This window comes from Humulus lupulus, chromosome 9 (genome assembly GCF_963169125.1).
Source record: "Humulus lupulus chromosome 9, drHumLupu1.1, whole genome shotgun sequence".
NCBI lineage: Eukaryota > Viridiplantae > Streptophyta > Magnoliopsida > Rosales > Cannabaceae > Humulus > Humulus lupulus.
The window spans coordinates 168176450-168193583 of NC_084801.1; the positions used below are offsets into that span (position 1 = coordinate 168176450).

A 17134-nucleotide genomic window follows, 5' to 3' on the forward strand; every position below is an offset into this window, starting at 1 on the left:
ATTGTTTGAATTTGACTGTGTGAAATCTGATCAACCGTAAAATTTTGAATTTTTTTTTGGGTTTTTTGAGAGGTACGATAGGGTACGATAGTGTGACGATAGGGGTACGATAGTGTTTGTGTTTTCTCATAACTTCAGCTTGAAGATGACTATACGATAGGGGTACGATAGTGGTACGATAGTTTTGTGTTTTCTGATAACTTGAGGTTGAAGATGAAGGTACGATAGGGTACGATATTAGGTACGATGTGTGCCTGCTATTGGGAACAAATTGTTGGGTTGTTATATTCCGATGGTGTACGATGTGTGGTACGATGGTGCACGATAATTTTATAGTTCCTGTTTTTATTATTTTTTCAGTGGTGTCCGGTATGGTGCGATAGTGTCCGATAGTTGCTCGATAGTAGATTGCAGAATAAAAATTTGATGTTTTTTTTGTTATTCTATTTAATTGGGTATTTATTTGTTTTATGCAGAATTTAAGACCTCCACAACTGATAGTTCCAGTAGAAGAACATTTTACACGACGTATCACTTGGCGCGGTAGTTGGTACTTTCCAAAGATTAAAGCATAATTTATACAGTGTGGTTTATTGGATAGGGTGAAGGAATCCCCTTTCAAACAGTTCTTCGTGGCAGAACCATTAAATTTTTCTGGTGCCTTAGTCCATCAGCTGTTGTTGCACAAATTCAGAGGGGAGAAGACTGACGAAGTCCAGTTTTATATTGGGAAAAAATGATGTAGATTTAGCCAATTGGAGTTCGCTTTAGTTACTGGTTTAAATTTCGAGGCCAGACCGTCTGAAGCTGAGATTAAAGCGAAGACCACTTCGGATCGGTTGATTCTTGAGTACTTCAATGGTCATTCCCCAGTGAGCATAAGGCAACTGCGCAGAACTTTTGAGAGTTATCAAATAGTTGATGATGTGTACAAGATGAGTTTGTGTTTATTAGTAGAGGGTGTTTTGAAAGGTCGTGAGGAGAAGTTGATGGTTTGGACTGACATGCTGAAGATGGTAGATGACGTTGACTTCTTTTTCCAGTACCCGTGGGGGAAGATATCATACCAGAAGTTGTTACAAACTTGTCAAAAAGACTTTGTAGAAATGAAGAAGCATTTACAGAAGAAGATTGAGAAAGGAAAGACTCAGAAGGAGCCCAAGTACTCTATTTATGGGTATGCTGCAGCATTGCAGTATTGGGCTTTTGAGTCCAACATTGAGTTGGGTCAGGATTATGCTGTGAGATTGGGCCAAGGCATTCCAAGAATGATCAACTGGCAGAGCAAGGAGAAAGTAGAGATACACAAAGAGCAAATTATTAAATTGTTTGCCAAAAAGGTGAGCTTTTACTTTACTTTTTAAATATTTTGAATGTTCTATATTTTTTTTTCTAGATATGAAATTCTATGGGTACTGCACGATAGGAATACGATAGGGTACGATTTGAGTACGATTGTGGGGTTATTTTGTGGTTTTTTGTCAACTGTTTGAAAACTGGCTAAGGGGTACGATTTGGTACGATGATGGTCCGATTGGGGTATGATATATATTCTTTATTAATGTAGTTGTATAGGTACGATATTGGTATGATGTTGTACGATGATGGTACGATAGTTAGTAAGTAATTCTCACTTACGGGTACGATATTGTTATGTTATGGGTACGATATGGGTACGATAATTGCATGATATGGGTACGATATGGTACGATTGAGGTACGATAATTGCATGATATGGGTACGATATGTTACGATTGAGGTACGATTGTGGTACGATTGGGGTACGATAGGTTACCATTGTTCACCGATGACAATTACTTATTTTTTATATTGTTTTACTTTCCAATCTAAATATTCATTGTTTTTGGTGGCAGTTGACAGTATACCCCTACCTGTGTGCCCGACCTACTGAAGAACAGTATGTGAGGACCCTTACAGACAATGAAGCCCCATTGTATGTGGACATGGGGTTAGAGGAACTAGAGGTGGGTGCCGATGGACAGCCTACACAGGAAGCCTTACAGAGGCAGGCTGAAAAGCTTGCTGAAAAGTTAGCTGAGCAAGAAGAAGCATCAAATATTTTTAAGGAGGTTCCACCACCTCCAGCACCTGAGGCACCTGAGGTTCCCCCATCAGCACCTCATGCCAGCACCTCCTCCCAAGCTGAGCAACCAGGCTACTCTATGATTTTGGCTAGGTTGGAAAAGGTTGAAGGGCAACAAAGTGCCCTTATTAAAGGTCAGTCCGAGATCTTGGGTCAATTGCAGAAGCTGATGACAATGATGGAATATCTTAGTAGGCCAGCTCCAGATCCACACCCTCAGTCCACTGAAGAAGGCCCTCAGTCTCCTGTAGATGAAGACATTCTCCCTAACGATTACAGACCTGATGATGTAGATGATCACATTTTTCGCACCCCAGAGGATATGAAAATTACTGTAATCGGAGATACTGAAGATTCTGAGGTACAATTCTTAGACATAGCTCCACCAGCACCGGAGAAGAGGAGAGAAATAAAGAGGCCTAGGTGGTTCGATGAGTACACTGCAATGAAGAAAAGGAATAAGAAATCGAAGACAGCAGTGAATGTGGATCCTTTGAGGGTTGTTGATGGTAAATTACTTATGACCTTTCACCAGTGGTTGCTTGGCACCATTGGGAATAAATATCCGAGGGAATGCTTCTCAGGGACACATGATGCTGCTTGGTTCCTGAAACTGCATACTCCGAGGATATGGCTTTCTGACTCTGTAAGTTTTCTATAACTTCATAATTAAAAAATGTTGAAAATTTATTTAAATGTTTCTATATGTAGTGGTACGATATAGGTACAATTGGTGTACGATGGTAGTATGATAATTATAAGTGTCAAATTATAAACTGTTTATATTGTCAATGGTACGATGGTGGTACAACATTAGCACAATAGGGGTACGATATAATTTGTTAAGTAGTTACTATTAACATCGTAATTTTAGAATTTGTAGTGGGACGATATAGGTACGATGGTAGTACGATAATAGTTAGTTTCAAATTGTTAACTTACTTTGTCAATGGTACGACAGTGGGACGCTAGTGGGTACGATGGTGTATACTACTGTAGTTTTTGCCATAAAGGTACGATGATGGTTTGACATTAGAACGATATGGGTACGATAGAAGGTTTTATTGTTGTTATTTAGTTACTATATTCATGTACGATTGGGGTACGATAGTTACTATATTCATGTCTGATAGTTTTTTGTTTATTTATTTTGGTACGATAATGTGGTTACTGACTTAATTTTCCTTTAATGTAGCATTTAGATGTAGCATTCCATCTCATGAGGAGGCGTCTAGAATTTTATCCTAACTTGTACCCTCAGAACTGTGTTTCTATGCCTACAATTTTTCCCGAATCATTGAAGGCTCGGTGGGACGCTTTTCCAGGTTCTGACTACTCTAGCTTTAGTTGGGATGATAGTATATTGGACCTGGTTAGGGGTGATGCAGTCCAGTTCTTACCGAGTTGGCAGAACAAGGAGTTCATTTATTTTTCCCTCTTCTTGAAAGACCAATTGCATTGGGTAGCTGTAGAGGCAGACCTGAATGGGTGGATGCTCAACATCTTTGACTCCAGTATTGGATCAATTTCCGAAAACGATTTGATCAGCTTGATGGTTGACTGGTGTTCCATTTTCCCGTTGGTCTTGCGACAGTCCGGTTCATTTGAGAACCATGAAGTTATACTCGCGCCTCAGTTGACAGCATCAGAGAGCCAGGTCAAACCCTTCGATTGGAAACTCACTCCACGTGAATTCGTACCGCAAACAAAATCCAGGTGAACTTTATTAAATATCGCATATTAATTATTATTTCTTAATTACAAAACTTTATTAAATTATTGTTTATTTTCTAATGCAGTGGCGATTGCGGATGTTACGTAATTGAGCATATTGAACATAAGCTTCTACAACTACCATTTGATAATGTAATTGACAATAATATGAAAATTTTTAGGCAAAGGTGGTGTGTAGACTTATTCTACCAAAACTTATGTTGAACGGTCTTAATTTTTTTGAATTGTATAATTTTTTTGATTGCTCTTTTTGTAATTACTACATTTTAATGTGTTTAATCTTTGCAATCGTACTATCATCGATCACTATCGTACTCTATCGTACCCACACATGTCTCACAAATTTCACGAAACTGTACTGAAATCATACCATCGTACCACTATCGGACCAATATCGTACATTATCGTACCCTAATGTCGTACATTAACTATTGTACTACATCGAGCAACGTCGTACCATATTGTAAGATACATTTAAATAATCATACAACAAACGATATCGTGCATTGTCGTACCGGCATAGTGCACTATCGGACCAACACTGGATTATTACATATTTAAGAGTTTCATAATGGAGAAAAAAACAGAAAAAAACCTGTAAAATCCAGCACATAACAAATATTACTAGTTCAAGCAGAAATAAAACATAATAGGTCAACTAGAATACAAACAAAACAATTTAACCTCGGTACTTGCAAGACGCTTTGTTGTGCCCTTTACCACCACACTTGCTACAACATCATTGTATCACAACCTTGTCTCCATTAGAAGGATATCGATTTTTCCTAATTCGTCTGACCTTTTGCTTCTTCGGTTGGCCTACAGGTTTCTTCTCAATCGGTAGTCCAATTTGGATGTTCTTAATGTCTTCAGGCAATTCCCAATCATCCTCATCACCAACTGGCATAATTTTCCCCTCATATGTGCTCTTCCAACACTCTCTTGTGTAATATTGAGAGCACAATGCGTATATGCTAATATTTCGTTCTTGAGCAGCAGCACATGCATGTGGACAAGGAATCTTCATGATTTGGAATAGGCCACAACTGCATGTTTGTGCCTCCAAATCAACTATACCACCGCTCTGAACTGTTCCTCCGGGGTGGACATTAAATGTATAAGGTCCAGCTCTATCGACGCTTAAGAACTGAGATTTCTCAAATTGACATGACAAGTCCCCCTCCATAACTGGTTATAGAGTCGTGCTACACTTTTCAGCGTTTTCCTTTCGAGTAGCAAACCATGTTTGAATAGTAAACCTGATGAATTCAACAAAAGCAGTGATCGGGAAGGCTCTTGCATCCTTAGTTTTGCTGTTGAAACTTTCAGCCAAATTACTTGTCATTACATTGTAACGGTCCCCTGGAAAGTACGCACGAACACATCTTTCAAATCCAATGCCCTCAAGATATAGTGCAACAGCAACATCCATTGCTTTTATCTTCTCAAATTCTCTTTCAAAATCTGTCTTCTTATACGAGTATGCACAACTGTAAATATGATCCGTGAAGCAATCAGTCTTGAACTTGCTAGCCACGTTCATAATAATGTGGTGGTAGCATGCGCCATGGGGTGCATCAGGGAAGAAAAGTTCCAAAGCATGAACAATGCTTTGATTCCTATCCGATACGAATGCTAAGTTCTCAACATCACCAATCGCTTGTTTCAACTTCCTCATGAAATAGGTCCAAGAGTCGTGGTTCTCACTGTCAACTATTGCGAAAGCAATCGAAAATATGTGGCTGTCTGAATCCAATGCCACGGCACACAACATTTGGCCACCATACCTAGTTTTCAAGAAGGACCCATCAATACATATAACAGGTCGACAAAACTTGAATCCCCGCCTACAAGCACCCAGAGAAAAAAAGCAATACTTGAAGCGACCCTCGTCTACCTTGAAATTAGTAATGGAATCGGGATTGTTCAACTGCAGCATGTGCATGTACCCAGGTAACTTCGAATATGAAGCTTCAGGCGTACCCCTAACTATGTGGAGTGCCTTCTCTCTGCATCTCCAAGCCTTCTCATAACTCATTTCGATCCCGAAAGAATTCTTCATATCTTCTCTTATTTTGGAGGCTAAATAATCTGAACCGTTAACTGAGAATTTATCCTTGATTAGTTCGGCAACTACCAAAGGTGATGCTTGACGGTTATCTTTTTTTCGAACATCGAGGGAACATGTGTGTACATTTTCAAATGCTGTCACCTCGAACATGTTAGAAAGTTGCTTCTTCTTCCCTCTTAACCTCCACCCACAATCAGGATCCTTGCATGTAATGTAATAAACATCAGTACCAGACTTCTTAACTATAAAGTCGAATCCCTTCTTCATTGCAAACAAGCCAGCAACCTTCTTTAAATGTTCCTTGTCTCTGAAAAACTTTCCTAAATGAATCTTCCCGCCCGATGTGCCACCCATCGATATATAGTGACTATTATCCTCAATGTCTTCCCTTGTAAACATCTGAGCTTTGAATTTACTATAATATGTCTAAGAAGAGAGTGGATCACTAAATTCTCTAGCATCATTTGTTCCGTCTGGACGACTACTACTAGTACCAGGTGTTTGGCGATCTTCTCTACGGGGTCTACTTCTACATGTTGTTTGCCTCGGTATTTGGTACGACAGTGGACTCAGGTTCAAAGCTTGAGAATGGACCTCTGTTTCTTGGTTGTCTCTTACATCATCATTGCAATCAAAATCAGCATCAGGTTCAGGATAATCAGGAAAATCGTCATTGCCCTCAAAATCATCTTCAAGGTCAGGACAATCAGGAAAATCATCATGAAATGGCATCTGTGCTACATGATCAACTGTCGGTATGAAAGGGTTTGATACAGGTACAGCAGTGGCTACCAGCACCTCCGGATTTGTTTCTGGAACATAAGTCCCAACCTCACTACGAGTATCCTTAACAGTACTTGGTGGAGGATTACGATCAACAATGATATTCTTCTCCACCAAAGTCACAAAAAGGGGAACAAATTCATCTGGCTTCTTCAAAAGCATTGACAAATATAAGCTTACACCCTTGTCATTCCTTATAAGTTCAGGCCGATACATTAACCCTTTCATGTACTTATAATTCACTTCTAATTTCAAGTCATACTGCACTTTGTCAACCTCCAGCTCTGAGTACAAAAGTTCAACAAGTTGTGAGTAAGTTATGTCATTCTCCAACTCGAACGTTAAATTTTCGGCTCCATTAAAAGCCCAATCTTTACCTTCACGCTCCAACACACCATTATACATCAAGTACGCGAACAAAGTTGACCTTATCATGTACAAAGAAAAAAAATCAGTAAATGGCAACAAAATGTCAAAATTTAGTTCGGCATTTTTTAGCATCGTACCAGTATCGGGCCATATCGGGTGGTATCGGGCAAAGTTTTATTTATGTTTTTAATCACTTAAAACAACTAATATCGGGCAAGTATCGGGTACCATTGTACTATTAGGTCCGCGGTAGCTTAAAAACAAAAATCGGGCATATATCGGACTATTATCGATCCATTATCGTACTTAAAGGGCGTATAGATTCAAAATAATAATCGAGCAACCATCGGGTAGCCATCGGACCTTTATGACCATCGGGTAACCAAAATATCGGGCAACCATCGGGTTGCCATCGGAACTTCATCCCTAACCTTGAAACTCAACAACTATCGTGCCCGAATCGGGCCTCTATCGGACACTATTGGACATTTAGAAAAAACTCAGGGAACAAAAAAAAAAGCAGATTTTTACAGAACACGATTTTCACCCAAAAAACAGCAAAAAATACCAACAAACTACAGATCCAACATCTAAACAGCATTCTAAATCATAAAAATAACCAACAACAATAAGAATCAAAGAAAATCACTTACCCATTTAATCTCTTCACTATGAGCAAAAATAATACAAAACTTTGTGTTTCTCCTCAAACAATCCACAATGTCCGAATGTGTATCTTTCTAGCAAGATTTTAGTATGAAAATCTTTTGTGTATTACGTATGGTGAAGAGAGAGTGAGAGAGAATGTATGGTGAAGAGAGGTAGAGAGGAAGAGAGGAAGAGGGAGAATAAAGAGGAAATGTGTTATGAGAGGGGTATTTTTGGTATTAAATAAAAGATGAGCATTGATATCATATGGTGGTTAACTTTGGTTCAAATTTTAATTATTAAGCTAATATAAGCATGAATTATCAAATTTTCCTTTAGAAATAATAATAGACAGGGTCTCATTTTCTTTTTCTTTTTTTGACTATTTAATTTTTATAATATATAAAAATGGGGGTGGCCTCATGTTTTTGACTTGTATACCAAGTCGCCGACCTAGTATAAATACATAAATACAAGTAAAAGAGGAAGCAAAGTAGAATATTATAAAAACTCATAAGCTAAGCTAAGCTAAGGTATTGGGGTCAATCAGAAAATGGGGGCCGCAGAATTTCTTCCCAAAGAGTACGGTTATGTAGTTATTGTTCTTGTTGCGTACTGCTTTCTCAATTTCTGGATGGGTTTTCAAGTCGGCAAAGCCCGTAAGACGTAAGTTTCTTATCTTCTCTTTTCGTTTTCGTTTTCGTTTTTTTAAAATTAAATGGTAAATTTTATGGTTGAGCAGGTATAAGGTGCCGTATCCAACTCTTTATGCCTCAGAATCCGATAACAAAGAGGCAAAGCTGTTCAATTGTGTTCAGAGAGGGCACCAGAACTCTCTGGAATGGATGCCTGTGTATTTTATGGTGATGATATTGGGTGGAATGAAGCATCCTTGCGTGTGCGCTGCTCTCGGATCTGTCTACATCGTCACCCGCTTCTTCTACTTCAAAGGCTACGCCACCGGTGACCCTCAGAACCGCCTGAAGCTCGGCAAATACGGATTCTTGGCGCTGTTTGGGCTTATCGTCTGCACAATTTCATTTGGGGTCACTCTTGTGCTTTCCTAACTCATCCGATCAGATCAGACTCGGATTATAGTTATCTTCTCAGCCTTGTCATTGTTATTGTTGTCTTTTTTGTTTTAATAGTTGTTTTTACAACATGTTTGTTTGGGTCATCACAGTAAGCAATAAGAACGAAGAGTAGTTTTTCATCTGCACAGATGTGTGGTATTTTTTTTTTAATATTTTTTTTAAAAAAATTAAAATTTAACGGACTAACAATGGAGGGTGCGGTGCAATAGTAAATAACCTACCTGCCCTGAAGATTTCGGGGCCATTCAATTTTGGAAGATAAACATTAAGATTAAAAAAGAACTATATGTACAGAATTATATTGTCTTCTGAGCCATTTGGCCAATGGATTCGTTAGTTCTAGATGAGGTGGTTGATTATAAATGTTGCATTTTTGGATCCACAGAAAAAAATACCATGGTTTTTGTATTTGCCAATAGTCGGTCAACATCATAATTTGTCTTATTTTACGGTCCAGCCAAGTTTGTCTTGATACTTTTCTTTTCGGCATCGGTATTTTAGAAGTGTAATCCATTAGATACATTTACAACAATAATAATTAAATATATTTTGGTCATCCCAAGATGTGAAAGACAATTTGCCCATATATATTGACAAATTGGTTCTTATATTTATTATTTTTAATATATTTTAATTTTTTTATGTTGATAATAAAATAAAAAAATATTGTAATGAATAAAAAATATATAATAAGAATTAAAAAAAGTATAAAGGTTCAAATTGATAAGTCAAAACTTTATGTTATTTTACAATACAAAAAGTTGACTTTAAAATTATTATAAATAAAAAAATATTATAAAAATTCAAAATTCAAATTAACAAAAAATATATAAATAATAAAATTCAAAAAATATATATTAATATATTTATTTTTTATAGATATAATTTGTAAAATTAATTATGAAAACCTAAAATGCAACACTTAAAATTAATTATGGAGCAGATCTTTGCTAAGGGCATTGGCAAGAAAACATTACTGATTAGCATGATCTCTTGGAGCATTTGGAAAGCTCGTAACGAGTTTGTTTGGAGAGGAACACGGCTGGGATTAAGCAAGAAGTTGTTACATCTGCACTTACTTATTTTGACAATTGGAGTATTGCTCAGAAAATACATTTTCTTCTGCCCAAAATTCAGGGAGAGATGAGCATTGGGCCAAGCCTGTGGATAATATGGTCAAAATTAATGTAGATGCTACTTTATTTCAGTCTATTAACTCTTTTGGCTTTGGCTGGGCAGCTAGGAATCATATTGGAGAGCTTATCGAGGCTCGGAGTCAGCTTAGGAGGGGCATGGTTCTTCCTCACATTGCTGAAGCAATTAGCGTTAAGGAGGTCCTCAATTGGATCAAAACCCAGCTGCTGCAAAATGTTGTTATTGAATCCGATTGTCAATTGGTTGTTCAGGCAATTCATAGCTCCAAATGCCTGCTTTCTCCTTTTGGTGATATTGTTAGGGACTGTCAAGATTTAATGTCTCATTGTACTAATATGTTTATTCAGCTAGTGAAATGTTTTGTTAACTAATACTTAGCTAGGAGCTTTTGTTATAATTCAAGACGTGTGTATAATGGAGCTAATGTTCCATCTGATTTGTTGATTCTTTTGCAGGCTGATTTGGCCAGTTAATAAATCTTCTTTTGTTAAAAAAATATCACCCTTATCAAAAAAAAAATGATGTCCGCAGTTTGTTATAGCCTCAATAGTATAGAATTGATAGCTATACAATCAAAAGAGAGGAACAATCTTCCCAGTTCCCAGCAGGCATCATTCAAATCACTGCATTTTCAAGATAACCCTTTCGAATAAGAATGGTCTAGGAATTAACCCATTGATTGAAAAAAAACATGGACTTAAGACCATCTCCAATTTTCCAAGACAGCCCTTTATGCAAGAGGTGTAGATCCTCTTTCTTGGGTTTTCCAAGTTTTAGGATTCCCAGCTAAGCAGCAACATGTTTATCATAATGTATTGGGTATAATTTTGTATTGAGATTAAAACAATATTGTCTAATTTTACAAGGTCATCTCTCTTTCATGTTGATTGCAATTTTAATATTGTGGCTCATGGTTTGGTTAAGCATGTCATTTGACTAGGTAATGAGTTTTTTTTTTTTAAAAGAGGTTTCTCCTCCAATCTCTCATGTTTTTCAATCTTAAATAGTGACAGAATCTATTCTGACAAAAAAAAAAGTTGTAGACCCCATACAAAATTAGATCCATTAATGCAGAAAAGGAAATTTAAGACTCCTCAAGCATGACATAAAATCTTTATTACGTTACTAAAAGGAAGGACGTTAAAGCCGAAGATGTAAATTCCTAATACATATCATGTCTTCCTAGGCGGGACATGACAAATAGGGAGACGTAAGAAGTCTTCAATGCACAAGACTTATTAAGTCTCTCCTTGGGGGATGTAATAGATAAATCTCACAAGAATTAGGGGTACTTGTTACTACTTGTTAGAGAGAATATCCCACATGTCCGCAGTTTGTTATAGCCTCAATAGTATAGAATTGATAGCTATACAATCAAAAGAGAGGAACAATCTTCCCAGTTCCCAGCAGGCATCATTCAAATCACTGCATTTTCAAGATAACCCTTTCGAATAAGAATGGTCTAGGAATTAACCCATTGATTGAAAAAAAACATGGACTTAAGACCATCTCCAATTTTCCAAGATAGCCCTTTATGCAAGAGGTGTAGATCCTCTTTCTTGGGTTTTCCAAGTTTTAGGATTCCCAGCTAAGCAGCAACATGTTTATCATAATGTATTGGGTATAATTTTGTATTGAGATTAAAACAATATTGTCTAATTTTACAAGGTCATCTCTCTTTCATGTTGATTGCAATTTTAATATTGTGGCTCATGGTTTGGTTAAGCATGTCATTTGACTAGATAATGAGTTTTTTTTTTTTAAAAGAGGTTTCTCCTCCAATCTCTCATGTTTTTCAATCTTAAATAGTGACAGAATCTATTCTGACAAAAAAAAAAGTTGTAGACCCCATACAAAATTAGATCCATTAATGCAGAAAAGGAAATTTAAGACTCCTCAAGCATGACATAAAATCTTTATTACGTTACTAAAAGGAAGGACGTTAAAGCCGAAGATGTAAATTCCTAATACATATCATGTCTTCCTAGGCGGGACATGACAAATAGGGAGACGTAAGAAGTCTTCAATGCACAAGACTTATTAAGTCTCTCCTTGGGGGATGTAATAGATAAATCTCACAAGAATTAGGGGTACTTGTTACTACTTGTTAGAGAGAATATCCCACATGGAAAGTATGTAGGTACATTTTACAATACATAAAAATATGTGTTACTCCAATTATCTTGGTTTTGAGATAGAACTACATGCTTCTTACCATACACCCTCTACTTTCTAAATCACCTTCTACGTTCTAATATGATATCACGAGCCAAAGAAAATTTTAATGAGTATACACGACCCAAATCCAAAAATTGGTCCAAAAAGGAGAGCTCTAAAAAGAGCCACTTGTGATTTGGGGATAGTGAGCAAAAAAGAGTCAAAAGAGCCTAAGAAATTTGCGATCGAACCATCCAAGATTAGTGAGCAAAAATAATCACCATCTTAAGGATGGATGTTAGAGAGAATAACCTACATGGAAAGAGTGTGGGTACATTTAACAATAAATAAGAGCATGAGTTACTCCACTCATCACCAATTAGTTTTGTGATAGAACCCCATGCTTCTTACTATACACTCTCTACTTTTTAAATCATCTTTCACATTCTAACTATTCCATATGAGAGAGGTAATAAGTCCCATAAAAAATAATAATAAAAGAAATCTAAATGCAAAAAAAAAATATTATTGTAATAAAAAATAGATTATAAGCAAATACTAATACAATTTAAAATCAAACAAAAAATTCCATAAGGGGAAATACCAATTTATCCATTGTGTTTAGCTCGAATACTTGGCCAGCTCTTGTGTTTTGTTAAATGACAAATCAGATAATTTGTTTTGCAAAATGGAATAAATAATATCGTGGACCTAGTTTTGGTCAAAATATATTTTCACATGACCAAAATACCCTCATGTTTTTTTAATTAATAAATTAAATTATATAAAATATATCATTATTGAATAAAAAATAATAGAAAATCATATTTAAAATAATTATATCTTTAAAATAATTATAATAAAGAACATTAAAATTAAATCTAAACTTTAACTCGTATTAAAATAAAAACTATACTTAAACATAATAAAAACAAAATTAAATTACTTAAATATATTTTTCTTTCTCCTTTTTCTCTTTCCCTTTCTTTTCTTCTACACCTAGCTGGCCCTAGCAGCTCCTCCATTGCAGTGCATGCACTTTCGTCTCTTTCACCATGCATCTCATTTACAACAATATATCGATGATGATGCGACAACGCTTTCTCTCCTCTCTCACCACCGAGGGTGATGGCTGTGGGTGAATAGCGATGATAGGTTATCGGTGAAAGTTGAACGATGATGGGTTATGAGCTATGGGTGAATCACAACAACTAAAGGTCGGAGGATGATTGGTAGAGGGATTCGCTCTAGGCTATTGTGGAACCCACCGGAGGATCTGAGCAGGGATAAAAGTTGTTGGTTTGAGCTTTGACACTTGGGGTGAACAGAGGAGTTGGGCAAGGATGACATCGTGGATCTCTGATGCTTCCAAATCTCTCCCAACTCTCTAGGCGACCATAAATAATGTACGACAAAAGCTTAGGAATAGCATATCTTAAATTATTCCTGCTGGCAGCTTGAGGACGACAAATTTGGCTTTAGTTTCAAATTCTGTGTTTATTTGCTTGCTTTAGTATCATTTTCAATTGTTACATTTAGTTTTTAATCTGTTTTGATATAGGTTTGGGAAGATTATAGTATTTTTTTTTTGTTTTGGGAAATCTGGGTTTGGGTTTGATAGGTGATGAAGAAGATCAAATCTAAGTTTAATTTTCTAATTTTAGTTTAGGATAGACTTAATTTTTTTTAACTTTTATTTTGTTTTGTTTTTTTATCATGTTTACGATTAATTATTGTTAGATTTAGGGTTTAAATCTTAAGTTTTAGAATCAATTTTGTTTTTTTATTGTTTAATAAAGTTTTAATTCATTAATTAAAAAATATGAGGGTATTTTGGTCATATTGAAAAATATTTTGACCAAATAAAGCCTAGGGTACTATTTTGTTCTATTTTGCAAGACACATGGTTCGATTTGTCATTTAACAAAACACATGGGTCGATCGAGTATTTCTGTAACGACCCGAATTTGCTAATAAGGCTTAGGGCATTGATTAGCGTGCCTGGAGGGCAATAAATGAATTAATATGCTAATATGTGAATTTATGTGAACATATGTTAAAGATGCATGTTTAGTTGAGTCAAATGTGCATGTGGGCCCCGTTCGGATAGTAGGGGTATAACTGTGATAAATGCGATATGTATATGATTTATTTGTGTAGCACGGCCCGAGACAGTCCTGGGGAGCGGTTAGCTAGAAAGTCACAACGGGGTTGAGAATCTGACTCAGGGCGAGTCGAGGGGTAATTTGGGCATTAGTTATTATATTGGGTTATCAGGGTATGTGAATAAATATTTGAAGATATATTTGAGGATATAATGTCTAGGAGGGAATATTGGGGAAATTTACCGTTTTGCCATCGGGGACGTTTTGGTACCCAGAGCCTTGAGTTAACCACATAGACTAAGTTAAATAAAACAAAAAGAAAGAAATACTTAGAGACTTGTAGAAACCGACCTAAGTCTTCCTCTTCTCTCTCTCTATTTTCTCTAAGGTAACACAAAGGAAACTCTTGGAAGCTAAGGAATTCAGCTGAGGACTCTACATTTTAGGCTTGAATTTTGAGGGATTAGCTCAACTTAAGCAAAGGAATTCGACCAGGATTAAGGTAAGGATTGATTCTCATTATCTGTGTTGAAAATTCTGAGAAATTGAGTATGTTCTAAGTGGTTTTTGGGTTTTGAATTTGAAGAGTGAATTGAGGCTGGAACTTTGGGAATTAAGCCAGAAAACACTTGGAGGATTGGTTCTGCAGTTGAGGTAAGCTTTAATTTAAAGTTTGAAGGTTGAATTATGGTGTTTCCATGGCTGAGTTTTGAGTTAGAAAATCTCAGAGATTGAAATGGATTTTTAGTCTAGATTTCAGCTAGGTTTTGTTGCTGGAACCTTGTGGAAAGTTTGTGGATAATTGAGTTGTGGAATTGGGATGGTTGCGGGTGGTTTTGAGAGAGGTTTGGGTGTCAAAAATGGGGGATTTTTCTGGGTTTGAAGGGTCGGACTGTGACACTGTTCTTGCTGAGCTGCGGCCCTTCGAATTTGATGCATGCTGAGGAAGGAGGGCGGGCCGCGGCATGGCCTGAGTAATGCCACGGCCCTTACCTATTATTGGGCATTTGGATGCCTCTGGTTGGGGCCATGCCGAGGCATGGTTGGCTAATGCCGCGGCCCTTAAGGGATTTTGAGATTCTAGGCTTGGGAATTTAACCTAGGGTGCTCGGGATTGAATCTTTTACCATGTTTGGTGAAACTCAATGACCCGGAGACTAGAATTGTGATTTAAAGCTAGTTAATGGGTTGGAACTTGATGGATGAATAGTATCTTGTGTTGTGACTAGGGTTTGGCAAGGCTCAAGGTAAGGGACTGTGCTTGGGATAGCGGTGCTCGGAAGCTCGGGACTCAGGTAAGAGAACCCTTGTTCCCATAGAGCTTGTATGCAGGGCTGAGCCCAATATGTCTGAATTGCAGGGCGTAGCCTTTGATTGAATTTGTTAGTGTTTAGTATTTGTTTATTATGCTATGAATGCTATTGTGTAAATGATCGGCAAGAGCCGGGAACGGTGTAGGTCGAGGTCGGCAGGGGCCGAGAACGGCAAGGGGCTGGGAGCAGTGTTGAGCACGTGGAGTGCGAGCTGCCAGGGCGGGACCCTAAAGGATACCTGGGATATCCTCACGGTGTAGACCGCGAACCCAGGGCCTGGTAAAGCGCCTGGGACGGCTTGGCCGTATGTGTTTAGCCTATTGATGGCCTGATTATATGTCTGGTGTATGTTCTGCATATGTTATCTGTTTGTGGGTTTTCTTGCTGGGCTTCGGCTCACGGATGCTCTGTGGTGCAGGTAAGGGCAAGAAGAAGGCCAACCAACCATGATTGTAGCAGGCATGAAGCGGCGTGTACATGTTTGGTCTGCCTGGTTGCCACAACCAATGGATTTTGGGAGATGAATGTAATAAAACCTAGATTTTGTCATTTAGCTGACTTGGTTGTGTTTATATGTTGTAAATATTTCTAAACAGTATTTTGGGATCCCAAGTGTTAAACTTTTATGATTTTCAATGGTATAGAGTTATTTCTAAAGTTTTTACTCTGATTATGGCTTAATTACACTTTTGCTTTAAAAACCTCGATTAGCGAGTGATTGCACGTTTTAAACTCACTTAGTAACGGCTCTAAGGTAGTAGGGCGTTACAATTTGGGCAAAACATTGGGGCCAAATTAGTATTTTTCCATTCCATAATGATATTCAAACAATTCTTTTTACACAATGTAATACACAAATACACAAAAAACTATACACATTCAAATATGAAAAAACTCAGGTATCTAAAAAAATAAAAATCACGCCCATCGTGCCCCATCTGCTGAACCCCACCACCACGTGCTTGTTGCCCTCGAACCCAGATCTGCCACCTCTTAATGAACACCCATAATCACCTGCAAGCAAACACAACAAAATAGTTTGAGTGAGAGAGAGAGAGATTTTGAGCCTCTCAACCTCATAAACCATGAACCCCAACGTCATTGGCCATACCACCGAGCCTAAGACTGTCATCCCCGTCCACAACCACCACCTCAATAAACCCATAATATAAATAAAAAAAAAACCAACCAAGATTTAAAGACATAAAAACAAATATAAATGATAGAATAGGTAGGAGAACTATACTGTGATACCCTGTGCTCCATTGACAACTCATGAAGTTGTTTGCCTCTGTCACGAATACATACTCAATAACAACAAAGAGAAATTGAGGGTGAAGGGGGTGATAAGAACGAGAGAGAAAGAGATAGGGTGAGAGATTGATGGGGGTGACGTCTAGTATGAAAATGACAAGGATGGGCTCTTAGGAAAGGTTATGGTATTAGGCTGGTTTGGCCATATACTGGGCTATATATATTTATATATATGGCTTGTTATGTCTACCTGTGGGGGCATCTTGAGGGGCATGTTAGAGTGTACCACATTGAATAGATGTGGAGATATCAACCAACATATAAGACCATGAGTTACTCTACTTAAT

The 17134-nt window shown here is 37.4% G+C and overlaps 2 protein-coding genes across 2 annotated transcripts; both read left to right on the forward strand.

The window, feature by feature from the left end:
• The first annotated feature begins 214 nt into the window (after positions 1–214).
• Positions 215–4117, forward strand: LOC133800285 (uncharacterized). The gene is made up of 5 exons (XM_062238242.1): positions 215–1340; positions 1875–2465; positions 3066–3128; positions 3300–3820; positions 3904–4117. Exons 1-5 carry the CDS (start codon positions 936–938, stop codon positions 4040–4042), a joined length of 1719 nt encoding a protein of 572 aa, XP_062094226.1. The 5' UTR covers positions 215–935; the 3' UTR covers positions 4043–4117.
• Positions 4118–8183: 4066 nt separating this feature from the next.
• LOC133801014 (uncharacterized) lies at positions 8184–8928 on the forward strand. Its single transcript, XM_062239141.1, has 2 exons — positions 8184–8375; positions 8452–8928. The coding sequence occupies exons 1-2, from the start codon at positions 8263–8265 to the stop codon at positions 8774–8776; spliced, it is 438 nt and encodes a 145-aa protein (XP_062095125.1). The 5' UTR covers positions 8184–8262; the 3' UTR covers positions 8777–8928.
• The last annotated feature ends 8206 nt before the right edge of the window (positions 8929–17134 follow it).

Coding starts and splice junctions, on each gene's coding strand:
- LOC133800285 (XM_062238242.1), top strand. CDS start 936: ATGAGTTTGTGTTTATTAGTAGAGGGTGTTTTGAAAGGTCGTGAGGAG. Junction 1,341..1,874: donor TTAAATTGTTTGCCAAAAAG/GTGAGCTTTTAC, acceptor TTTTGGTGGCAG/TTGACAGTATACCCCTACCT. Junction 3,821..3,903: donor GTACCGCAAACAAAATCCAG/GTGAACTTTATT, acceptor TTTCTAATGCAG/TGGCGATTGCGGATGTTACG.
- LOC133801014 (XM_062239141.1), top strand. CDS start 8,263: ATGGGGGCCGCAGAATTTCTTCCCAAAGAGTACGGTTATGTAGTTATT. Junction 8,376..8,451: donor GTCGGCAAAGCCCGTAAGAC/GTAAGTTTCTTA, acceptor ATGGTTGAGCAG/GTATAAGGTGCCGTATCCAA.